The sequence below is a fragment of the Mauremys mutica genome, chromosome 12 (genome assembly GCF_020497125.1).
Source record: "Mauremys mutica isolate MM-2020 ecotype Southern chromosome 12, ASM2049712v1, whole genome shotgun sequence".
Classification (NCBI taxonomy): Eukaryota; Metazoa; Chordata; order Testudines; family Geoemydidae; genus Mauremys; species Mauremys mutica.
Window position 1 is genome coordinate 4,307,655 of NC_059083.1, and position 21,750 is coordinate 4,329,404.

The 21,750-nt window shown below is 54.7% G+C and overlaps 1 protein-coding gene and 1 long non-coding RNA gene across 4 annotated transcripts in view; one reads left to right on the forward strand and one right to left on the reverse strand.

Annotated features, from left to right (window-relative positions):
- Positions 1-5,554: 5,554 nt before the first annotated feature.
- The window catches only part of LOC123345446 (antigen-presenting glycoprotein CD1d-like), a 32,334-nt gene continuing 16,138 nt past the window's right edge, over positions 5,555-21,750 (reverse strand). Inside the window, exons 1-6 of one of the 3 annotated variants that reach the window (XM_044982335.1) lie at positions 10,530-10,883; positions 10,034-10,312; positions 8,598-8,879; positions 7,899-8,195; positions 7,077-7,176; positions 5,555-5,777 (exon numbers count right to left, since the gene is read on the reverse strand). In XM_044982335.1, coding sequence (XP_044838270.1) covers positions 5,699-5,777; positions 7,077-7,176; positions 7,899-8,195; positions 8,598-8,879; positions 10,034-10,312; positions 10,530-10,578 — 1,086 coding nt within the window. In that variant the 5' untranslated portion in view covers positions 10,579-10,883 and the 3' untranslated portion in view covers positions 5,555-5,698. Of the gene's footprint in view, positions 5,778-6,618; positions 6,997-7,076; positions 7,177-7,898; positions 8,196-8,597; positions 8,880-10,033; positions 10,313-10,529; positions 10,884-21,750 lie in introns of those variants that run through there. The other 2 variants (XM_044982336.1, XM_044982337.1) reach the window with 2 other exon arrangements.
- Positions 7,568-14,400, forward strand: LOC123345447. The gene is made up of 3 exons (XR_006572790.1): positions 7,568-8,866; positions 10,055-10,281; positions 14,160-14,400. It is a non-coding gene; the product is annotated as an uncharacterized LOC123345447 (long non-coding RNA).

Consider the following 21,750-nt stretch of genomic DNA (forward strand, 5'->3'; position numbering starts at 1 on the left):
TGAGGCTGGGAAGGTATTGCAGTGGGATCTAGACCAGACTTGGCCCACTGCCCTTACAGATGCATCAGGAGTACCATCTGATCTGTGGTCATGAAGACATACTTGGACACTTTCTGGATGGAAGTGGGGACATTCACAGTGCTCCTTCCAAGCATATGGACCGGTTAGGGTGGGTGTGGTTCCCACATACCGAATCCTGCTGGGTCCATGGGGAGCATGCATATGGGACTGAATTATTCACCGAGACATCTGGAAAATTAAACCACTTGGTATACCTACCTGATTTATAGTCAGTGTCCCAATCCCTTAGTTGTTAAATAAACATTCCACTCTTTTGTCCATGCATTCATTCCTGGGTTGGGAGTAACTAAGCTCAAAAGAGCAGTTGTACATATATCTGTAAAGCTTCATTGTTTTTTTGTTTTTAAAGTTTGAGAAAACTCGCCAAAAGTTTGTTGAGTATTCTCAAAGGGGGGAATTGTTGGTGCCACTAGGCCTGAGTAAACCAAAGTTGTGACTTTGGGCCTGAAGTGAACCAAAGTTCTTACATGCTGTGAACTTTAACCAGCCTAAGATGCTAACAGACTGCAAGCAAAATGTGTAGCTGTCAGCAATCTCCGCTTGCAAATGTAGGAGTTTGAAACAGCAGAAGCGGCGGGGAGGAGGGGGAGAGGGGGAAGGAAAATCTGTATGCGTTTGTTCTGTGAAGGCCATAGATAAGCTTGTGCATGAGAACCTTTTCTAACACGCTGAAATGTAATACCTAATGTAGCTGCTGCTGGGAAGGGAGGGGTGAGGGGGAAAACCGAACAAAAGGCTTACACAAACAAGGGGGGTATAAATGCTGGGACCCCGCCTGCGCGCGGGTGTGCAGGATTTGAGAATGCTATTCTCCCTGACACCTTATTTGGGGCTCAAATAAACCTGGTTTTGCTTCTCCACCCTGGTGTGATAATTAGTGCGACGCACACCGGGCAACGAATCCCGCTGTTGCTCCGCCTTGGGCTCTTTGAGTCGGCAACAAGTGTGTGTGAGACGCCCCCTCCATCTCCTCTGGCATGGGGTACCGCTGCTCCCAGCAGAGCCCCTAGCGCCACCCTGGGGCAATGGGGTGAGTCCTGACTGCCAGGGGAGAACCCCCTGCTGCCCCCCACCCCGCCCCCTGCAGCCCAGCCCCTAGCGCCGCCCTGGGGCCATGGGGAGCCCTGACTGCCCGGGCAGAGCCCCCCGCTCAGGCCAGATTCACCCACAGACAAACCAGGCAGGGCCCTAGGCCCCGAATTGGTGGGGGGTGGCCCCAAAATTACAGGCCAGCCTCCCCCTCCTCACCCCACCCAGGGGCTCCACCTGCCCCCAGCTGCCCCCTGTGACCTGGCGCCGCACCCCGGACCTGGCCTGGCGTGGGGGGGGAGACTTGGGGGGGTGGAAAGCAAACCCGCCCCCCCCTCACCCCACAGCCGGGTCCTGTCCCGTGGGGCTGGGCCTGGCTAATGAGTGACGTGGGGGATGGGGGGAAAGAGACAGAACAGAAGGGAGGGCAGAGCCCCCCCCAACTGCCCCCTCATCCCTGCTCCCGAATTGCCCCTCTGCCAATAGCCCCTCCCAATAGCCCCTCCCGCTCCATCTCAATGGCCCCTCCCCTCCGAATAGCCCCTCCCCCTCCCTCCCTGCTTTCCTATTAGCCACACTCCTGCTCCCTGCCCCTCCCTCCCGCTCATTAGCCCCTCCCACTCCATGGCCCTGCCTCCTTATTCTCCTCCCAGGCCTCTGCTGCTTCCAGGCTCCTCCCTTTCCTTCGCTGTCTCGGGCGGGACAGCCAATCAGAAGGCGCCGTCGTGTTTTTTTAGGTCACTAGTTGCCGGGCAGTGTGAGCCGGGGCGGCAGGAGATAAAAAAGGGCGGGAAACGGGAGGGGAAGCGCCGCGAGGCGCTAACGGCCGCTGACAGTGCGAGCGGGCAAGGGCCAACTGTCCCCTGAGGGGGCGGGGCCAACTGTCCCCTGAGGGGGCGGGGCCAAATGTCACCTGAGGGTTAGGAGCCAACTGTCACCAGGAGTCCTGGCTCCCAGCCCCCCTTCTATCCACCTGGCCCCCCTTCCCCTCCCCTCCCCCCCAAGCAGGGAGAGAACCCAGGAGTCCTGGTTCCCAGCCCCTTACCTCCCTCCCCCCCCCCGCTCTAACCACCAGCCCCCACTTTCCTCCCAGAGCCAGGGAGAGAACCAAGAAGTCCTGGCTCCCAGTCTCCCCTGCTCTAACCACCAGTCCCCACTCCCCTCCCAGGAGCAGGGAGAGAACCCAGGAATCCGGGCTCCAAGCACCCCCTGCTCTAAGCACTAGACCCCACTCCCTTCCCAGAGCAGGGAAGAGAACCCAGGAGTCCTGGCTGCCAGCCCCCCAAACCTTCTCAGCCCCGCTCTTCCCCTAGCTGTGGGACAGAACCCAGGAGTCCAGGTCCCTGTGCCATTGCTCAGTTCAGGTCTGTGCAGAGCCTGGCATAACAAGGGCGCTGATCTGTGCTGCACCTGGCACCACAGGGCCCCGGTATTTTTCAGGGGATCTGTGTGGCGCCCGGGGCCCCTCCATTGGCTACGGCTGCAGGTTCTGTGGCAGGCCGGAGCGCGCCGAGTGGCTCAGGGCTCTGTGTGCACTTGAGCTCCTGGTGAGAAACAGGAAATTCAGCAGCGTTCACGGCCACAGCTGTTGCAAAGGCAGCAGCACATCGAGTGGGGCGTGATTTACAACCAGCTACAGAAGTGTTGGAGTCGGGGCCGTGTGCAACACACAAATAACTGACCACGGTTTCCGTCCCGTAAGCCGGAGTCGCTCTGCAGGCGCTCAGCTTGCAGAGCCAAAAACACATCTAGCCCTCATGGGTGCAAAGAAATTTCTCCAAACCGGGGCGGGTGGGACCTACGCCTGAGTCTGCAGAGAGCCTGAGCTGGTTGCTGTGAGAGGGGGATGAAGTTTAAGCAGATCTGAGATAACAAGAATTGGGACCAAAGGATCTTTTATACAATTTCAAGCCTTCTTTGACAAGCTGGAGTCCCTCGGGGAACCATAGGTAATTAGGGCAACTTTGAAATAGGTTCATCACTGGTACTTTGCTATTTTAGTCTGCAGAAGAGAAGAGTGAGGTGGGATTTGATAGCAGCCTTCAACTACCTGAAAGGGGGTTCCAAAGAGGATGGAGCTCGGCTGTTCTCAGTGGTGGCAGATGACAGAACAAGGAGCAATGGTCTCAAGTTGCAGTGGGGGAGGTCTAGGTTGGATATTAGGAAAAACTTTTTCACTAGGAGGGTGGTGAAGCACTGGAATGGGTTCCCTAGGGATGGGGTGGAATCTCCTTCCTTAGAGGTGTTTAAGGCCCAGCTTGACAAAGCCCTGGCTGGGATGATTTAGTTGGGGTTGGTCCTGCTTTGAGCAGGGGATTGGACTAGATACCTCCTGAGGTCCCTTCCAACCCTGATATTCTGTGAGTCTATATGAATTAACATAAGGCGTGTTCCTCCACCACTTCGAAGAGAGATGAATACCGAGATACGCCGTGTTTACAATTCATTTACATGCCAGGATGTTCTTTTGATCTCTGAATTATCAGAATACAGCATAGACAAGGACTGTTGATTACATTGTTCACCACTACCGGTATATATGTAAATACACAAAACCACAAACATGATCTTCACATATGTCTTTAAGGGTTGAATTTGAGTAATTTATTTGGCAGGACGGGTAACCCTTTCTGGCCAAGCGTCACGGCTGGAATTGCTTGTTTTGATCCAACTGCTTAAAATGTTTCATTTCCAAACAGAACCTGTTTTAGAACTTTACATTCCACCCAAATTTCCAATTTCTCACCCACATGTCCCGGTTCAGAAGAAAAATAAGTGTTAAAAAATAGATGGAAAGTCTATTTTTTTAACATCTGAACTGGGAGCACTTGAAATTCCAGCCAAGATCCCTGCTCGTGAACAGCATTATTTTCCAGCCATATCACCGTCTCTCCTCTGTACTGCAATCTCTCCTCCACCAGGAGTCTCACCCCACAATGTGTTTGAAACAAACACATCTGCACTGGGCAAAAAGTCGGAAGCCTTAAAAAACTCTCCCCATTGTTTCCGCTGGAAATTTCCTCTTAGCAAGGTGTGTCGTACATTCACGAGACAGATATATTTCCTAGTGCAAAAGTGTTTATTTCAATAACATTGAAATATTTGTAAGGAAAAGAAAATATGTTCCATAAATGTAACTACGACTGGGGTGGAACATATCAGTGAGCTGTTACATATAGATATAAACATACACAAATAAAAACAAATTGTGTGTGTATATTATATTATATACACACACACTCAACTTTTTGTCCACAAGGAAAAACATTATTTTCCATCATGAATTTTTCTGAAAATATTGTTTGTAAAGAGAAACATCTTCCCCAAAGTATTTTCCTTTTTCAAATGACAGCGTTTTTGTCAAGAAGACTAGTTCACAAAGATGCGTTTTCTGTTCAAAGCTCTTTCAGCACAGGAAGAACATTTCCCAGCAGACAGCTTTCATTAAAAATGCTGCATTTAAAACACACTGAAATAACGTTTTCTCACAAGTTATTGTTCCCCAGAAATGTTTAATTTGACAGAACCATTTCTAAATAAGCTAAGGAAAAAGTTGGGGCCAGATCCCAGCTGGTGTCAAGCAGCCGCACCTGCACTGACCTCAGTGGGGCAGGTACTGAGCGTCTGTAAATCAGTTCCATTGAAGTCAGAAGAGCTACAGACGATAGACACCAACTAGGGGGCTGGCCTCATTGACTCCGACGGACCTACGGTTGATTGACACAAGCTGGGGCTCTGGTCCCATTGCTTCCAGTGGATCTACAACCGATTGACCCTGTTTGCTGACTGCTTCTCCTGCGCTCTCTCTGCCTCCTTCCACTGCTGGGTTCTCCTTGGGTTTGTGTGTCTTCTCCCTCTGCTGCTGGACAGGACAGGACACTCTCCTGCTGCTCCATCAGCTCTCCGTTCGGTTGTTGGACAGATGGGCCACTCACTTCTCTGTTTTTCTCTCCTCCTCTTCACCATCCACTCGCTCTCCACCTACCCCATGGCTGTCTGCTGACACACTGACTTTTATACCGACCCGTCAGGACTTTCTTGCACATGACAACTGCCCACATTCCAAACAGTCTGTTCTGTTTTCAGTCTGCCACCATTGTTTACCTCACTGTTATGATCTGCTGACCTTTCCCCTACTTTGGTTTTCCCGCCAATTCTATTTTTACAGCTATGTGACCTGCAGCTTCAAATAGAGGAGTGACTCTTGCTTACTTAAAATGGAAGCCAGGGATACAAAATGGAGTCTGGGGAATTTCTCCGGTATCAGCATCATCCACTCAGGATTTTGACCTGCAAGTTATTGCACGTTGTTTCTCACGTTTAGGCAAAAAGGGAAGCAGCTTAGAGGGTAACATAAAAAAGTCTCAAAATTCAGATTCAAGAGTTCATCAGTTTCTGGTGCGTTTCTCAGGTGAGTTTGGTCTCCATATTTTTCAAAGGGGAAGTGTATTTGTTTCATAACTAGAGAGGAACTGACTGATTTGCGAACACTTCAGCTGTGTCTGTAACTACCTGAGGTTCCAGGAGAGGAGAAGTGGAGGGGAGGCCAGGAGGCCACAACCGTAGCTCAGAGTTTGAAAGGTCTGACTCAGATGTATGGGAAGCCCTGGACGTGGGCCGAGAGATGGGCAGGAAGTTGCTCGGTCGCTAGAAAACTGGATTTGAGCCTGAAGGGGAAGCTAATGTAAATTGCGGTGAATCAACATTCTAGTGAAACCCGCCAGTGCTACTGGGCCATGGCCCCACTGTTGGCTCATTTCCTGGGGCTGCCGGCCCCATCCCGGAGCCATTCACCGTTCCTCAGGCAGACGAGCAATCCCAGGACCATGAAGAGCAACCCCAGCACGGAGCCCCCGACCCCAGCCAGCATCTTGCCCCTGGCAGAGTCAGTTGGTGCTTCTGTGAAAACAGGAGCCCAGCTTCTCTTTCCCCTTGTCACGTCCCCGCTGTCTGCCCCCGGGGTGGGGATGGGGATCTGACCCGGCCCATCCCCTGAGGGGGCTCCACAGAGCTAGGGGTGCCCCAGCGGGCTCAGGGGTTGCCCTACACTCAGAGGCTCTTACCCCACTGCACAGTGAGGGGCCCCCGCAGGCTGACGTGCTTCACCTGGCAGGTGTAGACGTCCCTGCGCCGGGGGGTCATCGCCAGCACCAGCAGGATCTGGAAGGTTCAGTCTCTGTTGTGGAGCAGCTCCGTGGACACCACCCCGGCCGTCTGCTCCTGCCCGTTCTCGAACCGTTTCATTTCAATCCCTGAGAGGTAAAACCCCGTCACGGGGTCCCTCACACCCAGCTCTGGGGGGGCCCTGCCCCCAGGAGCTCTCAGCCCAGCCCAGCCAGCAACTTGGAGCGGCCTCCCTAGCGCCCCAAAGGCCGTAGTGTGGTCAGGGCTCTGTGGGCGTTACTGGGCCTATGTCCCACGGGCAACTCGCATGCTTTCCGGGCACCTCAGCTCAGCCTGAACCCCCTGCCAGGGCCCTCCTGGTTCCCACCCCCCCACCCCCTTTGTGTACGTAGCTGTGTCTGACCCCTGCAGCCAGGCCCCGGCTCCTACAGCCCCCGGTGGGGTCCACTGGGCAGCCCCTCCCGGAAGGGTTTATTGAATGGAAGAGGCCAGTGCCGGCTCCCTGCAGATCCTGGAACCCAGCGATCTCACAGTCCCCCAAGTGTCCCTGAATGTCCCAGAGGGAGGAGAATCCCACCCCCCACACAGGGCCCCGATCTCCCAGCGCTTTGATCCAGTCCTGTTCTTGGGGCCCTCAGCTCTGGAGCCGGGCAGGGATCCAGCCCCAAGGTCCATGTCCCCAGGGAGGGGCCGATCCCCACGCCCGGGCCGGTGCCGCCCCCTCAGGGCCTGGACTCCCCTGGTCTAACGTCCTGGTAGCCCCTGGAAGGAGAGAGCAGAGGGGATGGGTTAGGGGGTGTAACGCCCCTGCCCACCCCCACCCCCGAGAGGGGAGGACTCACCTGCGTCTGCTCCGCCACAGCACCACGGCCACGGCGGCTACGGCCACAACCCCCAGGGTGATGCCCACGGCCAGGCCGGGGCCCCAGGGCCTGCTCTGCTCTGTAAAACAGGGGGGGCCGGGCTGGGACCGGGGACAGGAGTGTGGGCCCTGTTCCCTCGGCTCCCCCGTGTCCCCCCTGTGCCCCTCACCCCCAACCCACTGCCCTCAGCTCCCCACCCTGTTCCCTCAGCCTCCCCTGTCCCCCCTGTGCCCATCACCCCACCCCACTGCCCTCAGCCCCCAGACTCTGACCCTGCTCCCTCAGCCTCCCCCACAGTATCCCCCAATCACCCTGCCCCGACTCACTGCCCTCAGCTTTTGCCCTACCCCAAATCTCTTCCTTCAGCCTCCCCCACCATCCCATTCCCATCGCTCCCCCTGCTGTCCCACCCCCTCAACTTCCCCCCATTCCAGTCCTGCTCCCCTCTGTCTCATCCCCTCCAGACCCTGTCCCTCTGCCCAACCCCCGAATCCTCCCCTGCCCCACTCCACACAGCTCTCTCTACCCTGTCCCATTCATGCTCCCCTCAGCCCCTACCCTGCTCCCCCGTCCCAGTCCTGTCCTGTCTCCCTCAGCCCCCACCCTGCTCCCCCGTCCCAGTCGGGTCCCCCTCAGTTCCTCCACCCTGCTTCCCCCGGCCCATCCCCACACACCCACCGACACCCTCAACCTCCCTGCACCCCAATCCCGCTGCCTGCACCCACCCCCGTCCCACTCAGGACATGCAGGAAAAGCCCCCAGAGACCATGACCCTCCCCCCCACCGGGGACGTGCACCTACCCCAGGGGATCAGCAGGCTCTGGCCCCCCAGGCTGCTGTGCTGCACCCGGCAGGCGTAGCTGTGCCCGGCGCCCGGCTCCACGCCCAGGGAGCTGCGCAGCTGGTAGGTCAGGTCCGCGTTGGGCAGGATCCCGCTGGAGTTCAGCCACCAGCCCGGCACCACCTCCTCCCCGTCCTGCAGCCAGGCCACGCGGACGGGCCGGGGGTAGAAACCGGTAACCCGGCAAACCAGCAGTACCGGCGCGGGGGTCCCGGCTGGGGGAGGCGCTCGGGCAAACACCACGGCGACCGGCCGCTCTGAGACAGGAGGAGAGAGACGGGGCGGGAGAGAGGGGACAATTCAGCCTGAGCCTCAGGGACTCACTAGCCAAGCCCAGCTCCGCTCCCCGGGGTCAGGCGTTGGCCCCACTGTCCTGGCCAGACGCCAATTCTGCCCCCTGCAGTTACCAGTGGTGACAGATCCCCCTTCACTTCCTGTCCTAAACTGCTGGGCAGTGCGGCTATGAACAGCTAATGTGCTGCACCCCAGCTATAGCTGCATTTGTACTCCAGGCAAGGGGGCCCTGGATAACCAGCCCCCTGCCCCACCCCAGAGGTGGCTGCACATGAGCACTGGGTGCGGGATCCGTGTGTAAACAGCAAACACGCCCTACCCCAGAGGTGGCTGCATGCAGTGAGCTTAGTGGTGTCCTGCCTCACCTTGCCTCGCCAGAGACTCATTCCCATGCTGGACAAAGCTCTTGATCTGATTGACACACGTTGTTCTCAGGAGAAACTGAAGCGTGATGGCCACAACCTTGTTGTAGTTAAGAATCTCCCGGGCTTTGAGCGTCAGTTTATTCCCCTGCCGAGTGACCCATTTGCCGCTGTCCGTGTCAAAGCTGACAAAGTCCTCGCCGTTCATCCCAGCATCACAGAATCGCCTCGAGGAGCCGTTGGGGTGCAGCTCGCAGCCGATGGAGAACTGGGTAACAATGGGGTCTGGAACAGGAAGGACAGGAGTGATGAGGACAGGCCTCCCAGAGGTCACCGGGACAGTGGTGGTGGTGGTGGGGGAAATAAAGGCATAATGTCAGGGGCAATGTTTGGCCACAAGATGGTGGTGGGATTGTGGGGGGACCCTGGTTCGAGGTCAGGGTACGTTGCAGGTTCTGTTTAAAGCTGATTTTTCAAAGTGTTCTAACCTCCACATGCATAGCCGGATTGGCTCCACAATCGCTGTGAGACATCGGGGCCTGAGGCAGAGTTTCTGGGGCTAATTTGGGGTCCCTTCATCAGGGGGATCTGGAGACAGAGACCCCGTCCCAAATAAATGCTTAATTATTTAGAACGTTATTTGTGATGCTCTAGAGAAAACTGTGGCCCTGAGCCTCACACACTCACACCCCTGGGCTCCCCTGAGCTCAGAGCCGCACCGGTAGCAAGGACACGTTTGGCTTCCCAAGGTTACAGAAGTCCCCTGGGCCTTGCTTCTGTGTGTGAAACAGACGTGCCCAGGCAGATTGCTGTGAATCCAACTCCGCCCAGCAAGGTGCAGGGGAGACTTTGTGGAGCAGATTTGGGGGCAGGTGGTGAAGGGGTTCCTGAGAGAAAGTCTCGCCCGAGGACCTGCTCTGAGTGCTCCAGCATCAGACACCCAGCGCAGACCCTGGGCTGAGCCGCTGAGCAGAGCCGAGCTGGGTTCTGTCCCATGCCCTGGGGGAGGCATTAGCTTAGCTCTGCATTTCCTGCCCATGTGCCAGTTTTCACGGTTGAGGCAGGACAGGTGGCACCTTGAGCAGCCTCCCCCCTCGTTTCCACTTCCCCCTCCTTCGACAGAGGCCTTTGGTAGCGCACGTGGGCGTGAAAGACCATGAGCCTAGGGTCAGGGGCTGGGACATGGGGCCTTTCCCCTTTGGGGCGCACAGGCTACAATCCAGCCCCGGAGAGGGGACTGGCTCAGTGGGGTGGAGAATGGGATACGGGGCCCTTCCCCTTTAGGGGACGCTGGCTCCATTCACCCTAAGGGCCAGGGACTGGCTGTCTTGCCCCCGATCCACCCTGTCAGGACACACTCAGTTGCTGCTGTGAGCGTGTCAGTTCTCGGCTCCCCGGTGGGTGCGGGAAGGGACCCCCTCAGACCGCGCCATACTCACAGCCCTCTCCTTCTTCCGCAGCCAGTGCCTTCACCAGACGGATGAAGTCAGACAGGTAGCGATAGATCAGCTCCTCCAGGTCCTGCCACTCCTTCGGGGTCAGGCCCTGCCGGGCCCAGGGCTGCAGGAAGCAGATCTTGCAGGTGCTGCAGGCCAGGGAGTGGGTCTCCAGGTCGCCCAGCAGGGCCGTCCCCTCCATGTCCGTGGAGCTGGCATTGTGGAAGATGATGGTTTGGAGCACCCGGAGGGTGAGAGACTCTGGGGGGACAGGAGGGGAGGCTGGGGGGAGGGGAGAGGAAACACATGGGGGATAAAGCAGGGGGGGAGAGAGATTAATGAGTCTCCTTAACGCTCCCTGCTGACCCCAACCCACCTCCCTCCTCCTCCTACACCCCTGGCAAGGGTCACTAGCCCAGCGTGGTGCTGCCCCATCCTGGCATTACACCCTCCATACCCCCCCACCCCAGTAGCAAAAAGGGGGGGTGTCCCCACTTACCAGCCAGAGCCCCCCATGCCAAGGGGAGTAGCAGCAGAGGGAGCAGCATCCCGGCAGGGGAATCCGGGCTCAGGCAGACGTCAGGGCAGCGGGACGAGGCCGGGGCCCAGAGCTGCACACATGTGCTCTCGGTTCCTCCCAGGACGCAAACCTCTCTGCCAACTTCTCCCTTTGTCTGTCTCTGCTCAGCTCTGTCCCCGCAGCTGCCAGCCCGAGCCAATCCGGGCAGAGTGAGTCGGGGAGCGGGGGCAGCGCGGGAGGGGGAGCCCCGGCAGCAGGGTCAGAACCCGGCCCTGTCCCGACTCTCAGCCCCCTCCATCTCCTCTGGCCTGGGTACCGCTGCTCCCAGCACAGCCCCTAGCGCCGCCCTGGGGCAATGGGGAGCCCTGACTGCCCGGGGGGGGAGCCCCCTGCTGCCCCCAACCCGCCCCCTGCAGCCCAGCCCCTAGCGCCGCCCTGGGGCCATGGGGAGCCCTGACTGCCTGGGCAGAGCCCCCCGCTGCCCCCGCCCCCCCACAGCCCCCGCCCCTAGCACGACCCTGGGGCAATGGGGAGCCCTGACTGCCTGGGCAGAGCCCCCCGCTGCCCCCGCCCCCCCACAGCCCCCGCCCCTAGCACGACCCTGGGGCAATGGGGAGCCCTGACTGCCCGGGGGGGGAGCCCCCTGCTGCCCCCAACCCGCCCCCTGCAGCCCAGCCCCTCGCGCCGCCCTGGGGCCATGGGGAGCCCTGACTGCTGGGCCTGGCTAATGAGTGACAGGGGGGATGGGCGGGGAGAGAGAACAGAAGGGAGGACAGAGCCCCCCAACTACCCCCTCATCCCTGCCCCCCAATGGCCCCTCTGCCAATAGCCCCTCCCCCTCCCTGCCCCTTTCCTATTAGCCACACTCCTGCTCCCTGCCCCTCCCTCCCGCTCATTAGCCCCTCCCTCTCTGTGGCCCCGCCTCCTTATTCTCCTCCCAGGCTCCTCCCTTTCCTTCGCTGGCTCGGGCGGGGCAGCCAATCAGAAGGCGCCGTCGTGTTTGAGCATCACTAGTTGCCGGACAGAGTCAGCCGGGGCAGCACGAGGGAGGAATCGCGGAGATAAAAACGGGCGGGAAGGGCCAACTGTCCCCTGAGGGGGCGGGACCAATTGTCACCTGAGGGGAAGGAGCCAACTGTCATCTGAGGAGACCAATGGTCACCTGGGGGAGGGGCTAACTGTCCCCTAGAGGGTGGGAGGGGGCGGGGCCATCTGTCACCTGAAGGGGCGGGTTCAGCTGTCACGAGAAGTATGGGAAGGGGGCCAACTGTCACCTGAGAGAGGGGGAGGGGCCAACTATCACCGGAGGGGGCGGGGCCAACTGTCACTTGGAGTCCAGGCTCCCAGCCCCCCACTGCTCTAAGCACTAGACCCCACTCCCCTCCCAGAAGCAGGGAGAGAACCCAGGAGTCCTGGCTCCCAGCCCCCCCTGCTCTAACCCACTAGACCCCACTCCCCTCCCAGAGCCGGGGAGAGAACCCAGGAGTCCTGGCTCCCAGCCCCCCCTGCTCTAACCACCAGCCCCCACTCCCCTCCCCGTGCCGGGGAGAGAACCCAGGCGTCTGGGCTCCCAGCCCCCCCTGCTCTAACCACCAGCCCCCACTCCCCTCCCCGTGCCGGGGAGAGAACCCAGGCGTCCTGGCTCCCAGCCCCCCCACTGATCTAAGCACTAGACCCCACTCCCCTCCCAGGAGCAGGGAGAGAACCCAGGAGTCCTGGCTCCCAGCCCCCCACTGCTCTAACCCACCAGCCCCCACTCCCCTCCCAGAGCCGGGGAGAGAACCCAGGAGTCCTGGCTCCCAGCCCCCCAAACCTTCTCAGCCCCACTCTTCCCCTAGCTGTGGGACAGAACCCAGGAGTCCAGGTCCCTGTGCCATTGCTCAGTTCAGGTCTGTGCAGAGCCTGGCTGAACAAGGGCGCTGATCTGTGCTGCACCTGGCACCACAGAGCCCCGGTATTTCTCAGGGGATCTGTGTGGTGCCCGGGGCCCCTCCATTGGCTACGGCTGCAGTTTCTGTGGCAGGCCGGAGCGCGCCGTGTGGCTCAGGGCTCTGTGTGCACTTGAGCTCCTGGTGAGAAACAGGAAATTCAGCGGTGTTCACGGCTGCAGCTATTGCAAAGGCAGCAGCAGGTGCGGGCAGGGGGTGATTTACAATCAGCGACAGACGTGTCGGAGTCGGGGCCATGTGTGATGCACAAATAACTGACCACGGTTTCCAGGTGCTCAGCTTGCAGAGCCAAAAAATACTTCTAGCCCTCAGGAGTGCAAAGACATTTCTCCAAAGCAGGGCAGGTGGGACCCACGCCTGAGTCTGCAGAGAGCCTGAGCTGGTCGCTCTGAGAGCGGGGAGCTGCCCCACGTGTGATCCAGGCAGTGATGGGGCTGGGCTGGCTCGAGGGCGGGGGGGGCTAACCTCCGAGAATTTTGCATCGCACATGCCCCCGACCCCGACACTTCTGTAGCTGATTGTAACTCACCCCCTCCCCCAGCCGCACCTGCCGCCACCTTTGCAAAAGCTGTGGCCGTGCAAGATGCTGAATTTCCTGTTTCTCACCACGACGCTCGGGGTGAACGTGAAGACAGAGCCCCGATCAACTCGGCACGTTTCAGCCCACCAGAGAAACTGCAGAAAGTACCAGTAACACATAGACCCCACCCCACCCCCACTACTATAACCTACTATAGAACCCAGGAGTCCTGACTCCCAGCCCTCCCCCCAGCTCCACCTCTCCTCACTCTCTCCCCACAGCTGCAGTGTGACGATGGTGCCAGTGGGAGCCCGCTGAGGTCACTCAGTCAGGGTGAACTGCAAACAGACCGGGGCAAACAAACCCCAGACGCTGGTGGATCTTCCAATACTTAGATTTACTAAGCCAGCACAAAACAACGTCTGTATCACCTCACTGGTTACTCAGAATCCAAACCCCGCAGTTCCCTTGAAGTGCCCAACCTCTGGCCTCCATCCAGACACACACGTCAGATATGATGATGATTACTGAAAATCTGATCTCATCATATAAAAGAAAAGGTTCTTCCAACCCCAAAGGATCAGCCACACACCCAGGTCCAATTATAACTTAGATCTTACCCAAAATACACACTACAGCCAATTCTTACTAACGAAACTAAAATTTATTAACAGGAAAAGCGAGAGTGTTGGTTAAAAGATCACTATACAGACAGACGTGAATTCAAATCTTGAGGTTCATATACAAAGCAGAGATGAGTTTGTAGTTGCGAAAAGTCCTTTTAGAAATAGTCCAGAGGTTATAGTCCAATGTCCATATTCAGGGTGACTCCAGTCAGTGACTGGGGATCTCAATCCTTATGGTGCAGGGTTTCCTCTTCTTGAAACCCAAAGCAGATCTGAGATATAACAGGATCGTGTCCCAGGGTTTTTAGACATTTTCCAGAGCCTCTTGGCCAGAGAGAATAAGCTTAATCTTCTGTCTCCCAACCACCCTGGCAATTAGCACAGGCTCATTTATCCATTAATCAGTTCAGATACAGTTTATCACAACCTTCAAAGAGACATAGAGACAATCATATTATTTCACTCAAGTGTCATCATAAATGTTAATATTCCTGTTTTGATCTTTGAATTGAAGCTCTAGCAATAGACAAGACTTGTTTGCTGACATCCCAAGACCTGAGGAAACATCTCCCCTTCTACCCCTAACAATGCCGGCTGCATTTCAAAGCTCTGTTCCAGGGGTTGGCATCCTTTCAGAAATGCTGTGCCGAGTCTTCATTTAGTCACTCTGATTTAAGGTTTTGCGTGCCAGCCATACATTTTAACATTTTTAGAAGGTCTTTGTCTATAAGTCTATAATATAGAACTAAACTATTGTTGTCTGTAAAGTAAATAAGGTTTTTAAAATGTTTAAGAAGCTTCATTTAAAATTAAATTAAAATGCAGAGTCCTCTGGACCGGTGGCCAGGACCCGGGCAGTGTGAGTGCCACTGAAAATCAGCTCAGGTGCCCACGCGTGCCATAGGTTGCCTACCCCTGCTCTATTCATTGACAGATCTTCCTAACCAGTCGCTAAAATTCGGCTATGGGTCAGGTCAGTCTGAGGTAATTAACTCTTTCTGGCTCTGTCACCTTTCAATGAGATATTACACTCACTCATAACGTCACACCCCCAACGCAAAATTGATGCTGGAAGGGATGACAAAACATCGCCGAGTGCATCCCAAGAGCTCCCCATCCTTGGGTCTGTCTCACTGCAGCTAGTGTTGGGCTAGAGGCCGTACCAGTGGATAACAGAAACGGTTTATCCAAGTCATGTTCAATAACATGATTGAATCTCTTTACAAACTCAAGGTAAAACTTGGTTAGAACAACCGTGGATTGGATCTGCTGTTGCAGCTGGATTCCTGGATGGCTCATGGGATCTTGCCAGGAGCTAAAGAAAACAGCTACTTTATCCATACAAGCTCTGGCAAACATTTGGAACCCAATTAACCTTAGGTCAGTGTAGATGTTAATGTTGTCCACAGTGTAGGAATCTTGGCATTTGGCCGTGAAAGCAATATGGTCAGGTGCCTCAGTGTCCCTTCGTATACAGCACATCAGGTCTGGAACGTCTTTTCTCCTGTGAAAAGTTCCAATACTGTTTACAGGCACTAACAGTGCAACATTAGCATTACAAGCCCTCCTAACATAAAGTGTGTTCTCATGTATCACTTTAACATATCTAAGGGATTTGCCAAAAGATTAGGCCCATTGTACATTTTTACAGTTTTTGGTAATAGCAACACATTACTTACAAAACCCATCATTAGCAATAACAACAAATGTATCGCAAGTGTCCATTTATAATTGTTGTTGTCATGTCGCACCTTTGGCCCAATACCATTGGGGGTTTGGCATTTTAGGGTTACCCTGTGGCTTCCCTTTGCAAAATTAAGTTCTCTCTTTCCTCCTTGTTCTGAAGGATCGAACCCTGATTCCTCTTGCTTAACAGAAATTCACTGGCTGAGGGGGGGTGGGCTCTCTGTGCTAACAGCTATTAGCAAAAAGAACAGGAGTATTTGTGGCAAGTCTTTCTTCCCCCAGTCAGTCAGGTAATTTGCATCAACACAGAGCGTACATCTTCACTACCCGCCGTATCGGCGGGTAGCAATCGATTTCTCGGGGATCGATATATCGCGTCTCATCTAGACGCGATATATCGATCCCCGAACGCGCTCCTGTCGACTCCATAACTCCACCAACCCGAACGGCGGTAGCGGAGTCGACATGGGGAGCCGCGGACATCGATCCCGCGCTGTGAGGACAGTAAGTAATTCGATATAAGATACTTCGACTTCAGCTACAGCTACGTTATTCACGTAGCTGAAGTTGTGTATCTTATATCGATTTTCCCCCGTAGTGTAGACCTGCCCAGACACTAGCTTTTAGATTCTCAGCTGCTACGAATGTTAAGGCTGGACTCTGTCTTTAAGAGATACCATCCATTTTTACTAGCATGTCAGATGCAAGGTTCTGTTGTCCTTTCATTCCAATCTCGGCTTCCACATGGGATCAGATGTTAAATCCACTGAGAAACTACTTCTCTGAAGTGTCTAAAGATGAGACCGTACCTGCCATCCCCTGCATTCTCGAGAGATTAACTACACAGCTGTTCTGCTCTGCCTGTCGAGCGACCCAGTCTTCCCTCTGAACCCGAGACACAGACTGTTCACTCACAGAATCTACATGGAGACATTCCTGTTCCAACACCACTGTCTCCCCAACAAGCTGGCCAAACCCAGCCACTTGGTCACAGGGCTGTGTGAATCCCTTAACAGCTTTTACTCCATCCGAGACCTTCTCAGAGCTCCCCACACTGGATCTTTCAAAAGGAAAGTCAGTGGATCCATTCACAACAGAACAGTTCTGGCTGTTAGGAACTGAAACTTCCTTGATTAATTTCAGAGTGGTCGCCGGGTTAGTCTGTATCAGCAAAAAGAGGGAGGGGTACTTGTGGCACCTTAGAGACCAACATAAATTACTCCTCAATCTTTTTTCTTGATTAAATCACTTTCACGCCCAAACAGCTTGCCCAGGTTACCATGAGGATTCCGTTCCCTAGGAGCTTCTCTCAGGGCCACCAACAGCGGGTTCGGGCCCCGGTGAAAAACAATTTTCAGGCCCCCCAGCAAGGGTGGACCAGCTAAACAGGGCCGACAAAGCCGAGCCCTGGACCCCCTTCCAGACCACCGGGCCCCAGTAATTTGTACCAGCTTCCCTCCCTCTTGTCGGCCTTGGCTTCTCTATGCAACAGTTCACCCCTCCCAGAAATTCTGCCCTTACCCTCTTCACCTAGGGCTTGCTCTAAAGGAACACGTCCCTGAGCAACAACAGACACTGTCTGGGTTTCACCTTCACCCAGGATCATCTGTCGCCCATCAGGCGGATTCCTGCCCCATCCCCTTTCAGGCAAACTGCTGGATTTCATAGCATTCTCCTTCCCTTGGCCACACACAAGCGCAGGAATCTTTTCCTTCTTGCTACAAGTTGTTAAACTGTCAGTAGGTAACACAATCAAATCACCTTCCTGCTCTCCTTGTGCCCTGGCTGGGGTATCACCCTGAGCAGACAGAGCTGCTGCACCCTTTCCAACCGCACATTAGCAACTGGCAAACTACCAGCACCAGAATTGTCTGGTCTCTGGGATTTTGCTACGACACTAACTGGATGCACCCTAGTCACAGGGCCAGTCTCCCCAGCAGACACAAACTTAGGGCCATTCCCTTCCTGGGCTTTAGCTGTATCCACAACCAACTCTGAGACAACTGCACTATTCCCAGCCATCACAGGCTGAAAGGCCCCTTCAGATGTTCAGAAACTTCATTCACAGCCAGACAGCTCTTCTGCAAAGACAAACATTTGGAGAAACCCTCCCTAGACACAACCTCGGGATTAATGCTCCCCTGTGCCTGGATATGTTAACTTGACTGAACACGGCTTGTAAGCTCCTCAGGGATTGTGTTTTCACTCCCACAACCATGCTGCCCTCCGATCCCTTCCCTTGAAGGTGGATTTCAGCCAAGGGCACCCTGACAAAATGCTCAGCTAAGGCTACAACAGTTACACTTTCACCTGGCCAATACTCTTCCTTCCCGACAAGACTCGCTTTAACCAGAGAAATATCTGCTGCGTGTCCCTCCTGCCACACACCTCACTCCAGTCACTGCTGCGCTGCTAATAACTCTGCAGTATTTTTTCCCATATTTAGTTTTAATATGAGTTTTAAGGTTGAATTCTTCAGAGACCACAGGAACAGCATTTCCACACAGGGCCCCAGCGCTGGGCTGAGTGCGGCTGGTCGTGAGTTTATAACAACAGGATTAGCATTTGCTGGGTTTGAGGGGTTGTTTTTCACAGTTGGACACTCTGGTTTGATGTGCCCAGGTGTATGGACCACACAAATGACAGAGCACTTGTTTCCCCTTGGAGTAGGAGTTTTTCTGCTCAGCTCCCATGAGCTCCTTTATATGAGTCAGGGCCAGGTTTACTTTTAAACCCTTCCCTCCTCTTGAACAGGGGCAAATGGTGATTAGCTTTCCGAGGGGATTTCCACCTTCCCGAGCCCTGTTTCGGGTATGGGCAGCCGCAATTTCTGCAGCCCGTAGGACTGACTCAGGGTCTCTAGCACAAACAGCAGCTTTAACATGGTCAGGCACAATGTCTAACAACTCTTCCAAAGTTATTACATTCAGCAGTTTTTCAAAACTCCCATGTGCCTTTGCTCCCACAACCCACTTTTTAACAAAACCCATCAGCCTATGGGCACATTGCACCAAAGTACAATCATTAGACATGCTACATTTCCTAGATTTCACTCTGTAAGGATCAGGAGTAACCTTGAACTGCCTTAGCACAGAATCTTTAAACCGCTCATAATCCAAGGCCTCCTGTTCCCCCGATTCATCAAATACCTCCCTGGCTTTCCGGTCAGTCTGGTCAGCAGGACGGGCACTCGCTGACCCGCGGGGATCTGGTACAGATTGCAGAGGCGTTCAAAGGCAGACAAAACTCCCCTATATCCTCAGTATTGTTGTAAATGGGACACATCCTCTCCAGTGGGGGGGCAGTGAGTACCAGGTGGCGATGACTTTCTCCGCTCTTCCATTACTTGGAGCCGAGGTCAGTGGGCCTTCTCGTCTGCAGCCAACAGCTCCGTGCACCCGCCTCCGAGCCCTTTCTTCTCTCTCATCAGCCTCCTCCTTTCTCTTATCAGCTTCTTTCTCTCTCTCAGCAGCTTCTCCTCCTAGCTCAGCTACTTCTTACTTTCCCAGCCATCGAAGATCTGCTAGTTTCTGTTCATGCTCAAGCTGCAGTTTGCTTGCTGCCTTTTGCACTCTAATCGCTTCTGCAGCCTCAGGTAGGGGCTGTGCTCCTGCCTCCTGTCACTGGCCATTAACAGCTCTCTCAGTTCTTGAGCTGTAGCTTTCTAAAGCTTATCCCCTGTTCTGAACACAAATCTGCCAAGGTCTCATATGCGCTTTCCTCATCCATTGCAACTGCTCTTTAACCAACCAAACTCTCAATATCAAAATTCCAATGTGGATAGCGTGAGGTTCTGACCCAAAGCTCAACTCACCTGGTTCTGTGGATCCTTGCAAAACTACACCACTGTGACGGTGCTGCCCGTGGGAGCCAGCTGAGGTCACTCAATCAGGGTGAACTGCAAACAGACCGGGGCAGACAAATCCCAAACGCTGGTGGTTATTCCAATACTTAGATTTACCAACCAGCACAAAACAGCGTCTGTAGCACCTCACTGGTTACTCAGAGTCCAAAGCCCGCAGTTCCCTTGAAGTGCCCAGCATCAGGCCTCCATCCAACACACACGTCAGATATGATGATGATTCCTGAAAATCTGATCTCATCATATAAAAGAAAAGGTTCTTCCAACCCCAAAGGATCAGCCACACACCCAGGTCCAATTATAACTAAGGTCTTACTCAAAATACACACTACAGCCAATTCTTACTAACGAAACTAACATTTATTAACAGGAAAAGAGAGAGTGTTGGTTAAAAGATCACTATACAGACAGACTTGAATTCAAATCTTGAGGTTCATATACAAAGCAGAGATGAGTTTGTAGTTGCGAAAAGTCCTTTTAGAAATAGTCCAGAGGTTACAGTCCAATGTCCATATTCAGGGTGACTCCAGTCAGTGACTGGGGATCTCAATCCTTATGGCTCAGGGTTTCCCCTTCTTGAAACCCAAAGCAAATCTGAGATATAACAGGATCGTGTCCCAGTGTTTTTAGACATTTTCCAGAGCCTCTTGGCCTGAGAGAGTAAGTTTAATATCGGCTACAATTTATCACAACCTTCAAAGAGACATAGAGACAATAATATTATTTCACTCAAGTGTCATCAAAACTGTTAATATTCCTGTTTTGATCTTTGAATTAAAGCTCTAGCGATAGACCAGACTTGTTTGCTGACATCCCCTTCTACCTCTAGCAGTGCCGGCTGCATTTCAAAGCTCTGTTCATTTACAGATCTTTCTAACCCATCTCTAAAGTTCACCCATGGGTCAGGTCAGTCTGTGAGTTAATTAACTTTTTCTGGCCCTGTCACCCTTCAATGGGATATTACTTTTAGATAATGTTTTCACCTCTTAGCTCAGAGAGCCGAGAAGCGATTATATTACACTCATAACATCACATGCGGCTAGATTTCCCCATCGGTAGAAATTCACAAGCACCCCTTGTCAAATTTAACACCCAAAGCAGGTCGTGAAACAACCAGGATCAGTGGACAAAACAACACCTCACGAAAGCAAGGAACCACAGCCCCTCAACACAACCGCCCCGTCTGCCCCTCCACTCTCAGACCCCTTCCCGGGAGCCCACCTACCACCCGACACCTTCACTCTGAGTCGCTAGGCGGCATCCCTTCCCCGCCCATCCCTGTCCACAACCAGGCTGTCATCTGAGGACTAGGGCTGCCAATCTGCCACCATTGTCCTGGAGTCTCCAGGAATTTGGGGCTAATCTCTAATTAAGGGTTATGTCATGGGATGGAACCTCCAACCAAAACTGGCCACCCGAGCTGGGGGTGATTGGCGCGGCGGTGGGTGGGAGCGATGGCACCTTGGCATGTCTCAGCCAGCGGAGATCAGTTCAGCCAAGAAAATATGACTTCCCTGAGGTAAAGGGAGATGGGAGGCGACCCGGGGGGGGGGGGGGTGACTGAAATACAGCTGCTGACGGGAAGATTTTACCCACCCGCAGCCACATGTACAATTTGGTGGAGTCGCTTCGGACAGATAATGACTCCAAATTATCCCCAAATCCCCATCACAACTACCTGCAACCTGCGGTGTGGCGTAGCTATCGGCCAACCATTCAAGGTCGTGCCGGTAAGGACAGGTCTGGTTAGAAATGTCTCGTGACAGAGCCGATGAAAAAGACGTGTATAATTGACAGGGCCAGATTGCCGACCCAGGGTGGGAATTCATGCCCCTCGGCCCCCTTGGTGTGAGAGCAGAGCAGGGATTGGTGGCCCAGTGTAGGACGCAGCCCTGGCCAGGGAGCTGCTCCTGGGGACCACCACCGAGCCAGGATGCTCCAGAAGATGCCAGCTGCTGCTGTGCTGACCCTGTGCCAGGGAAGCTGGGCGGGGCATCAGACCAGATGCTCCAGCTCTAAACACGCCAACTGCCCCAGTCTAAGTAAGTGGAATCCTCCTCAGTCATAAGCAGTACAGGGGCTAGGAGACACAGATAAATGCGGATGATTCTAGGGGCAGTGGGATGCGTGCACACACACACACACCAGCCTGTCCCTCACACAGTGAATAGCACATGCTCAAACACACACACACCCATCCGGCCCTTGTCCCCCGCCTCTCACTGCAGCCATCTCAGACGATGGCCACAAAACTTTCCACCACCCCCTGGGGCTGACGCTTCCGGAGGATGCTGAGGCTGAGCTGAGCTGGCCCCACAGAGCTGCCCAGAGAGCAGGGACCATGGAGCAGCTGCCAGCCCTGAGCCTCGTCCTCTGCATTGTCCTCCTCATCCCCACCCGGGGAGCAGGTACTAATTTAATGTGTTCATCCAGCCACCTACCCCATCTCTAGATCCATCTCTGTCCATCTGCCCCACCCCTAGATCCATCTCTGTCTGTCCGTCTGTCCATATACCCTATCCCTGGATCCATCTCTCTCTACCCATTCATCCCTACC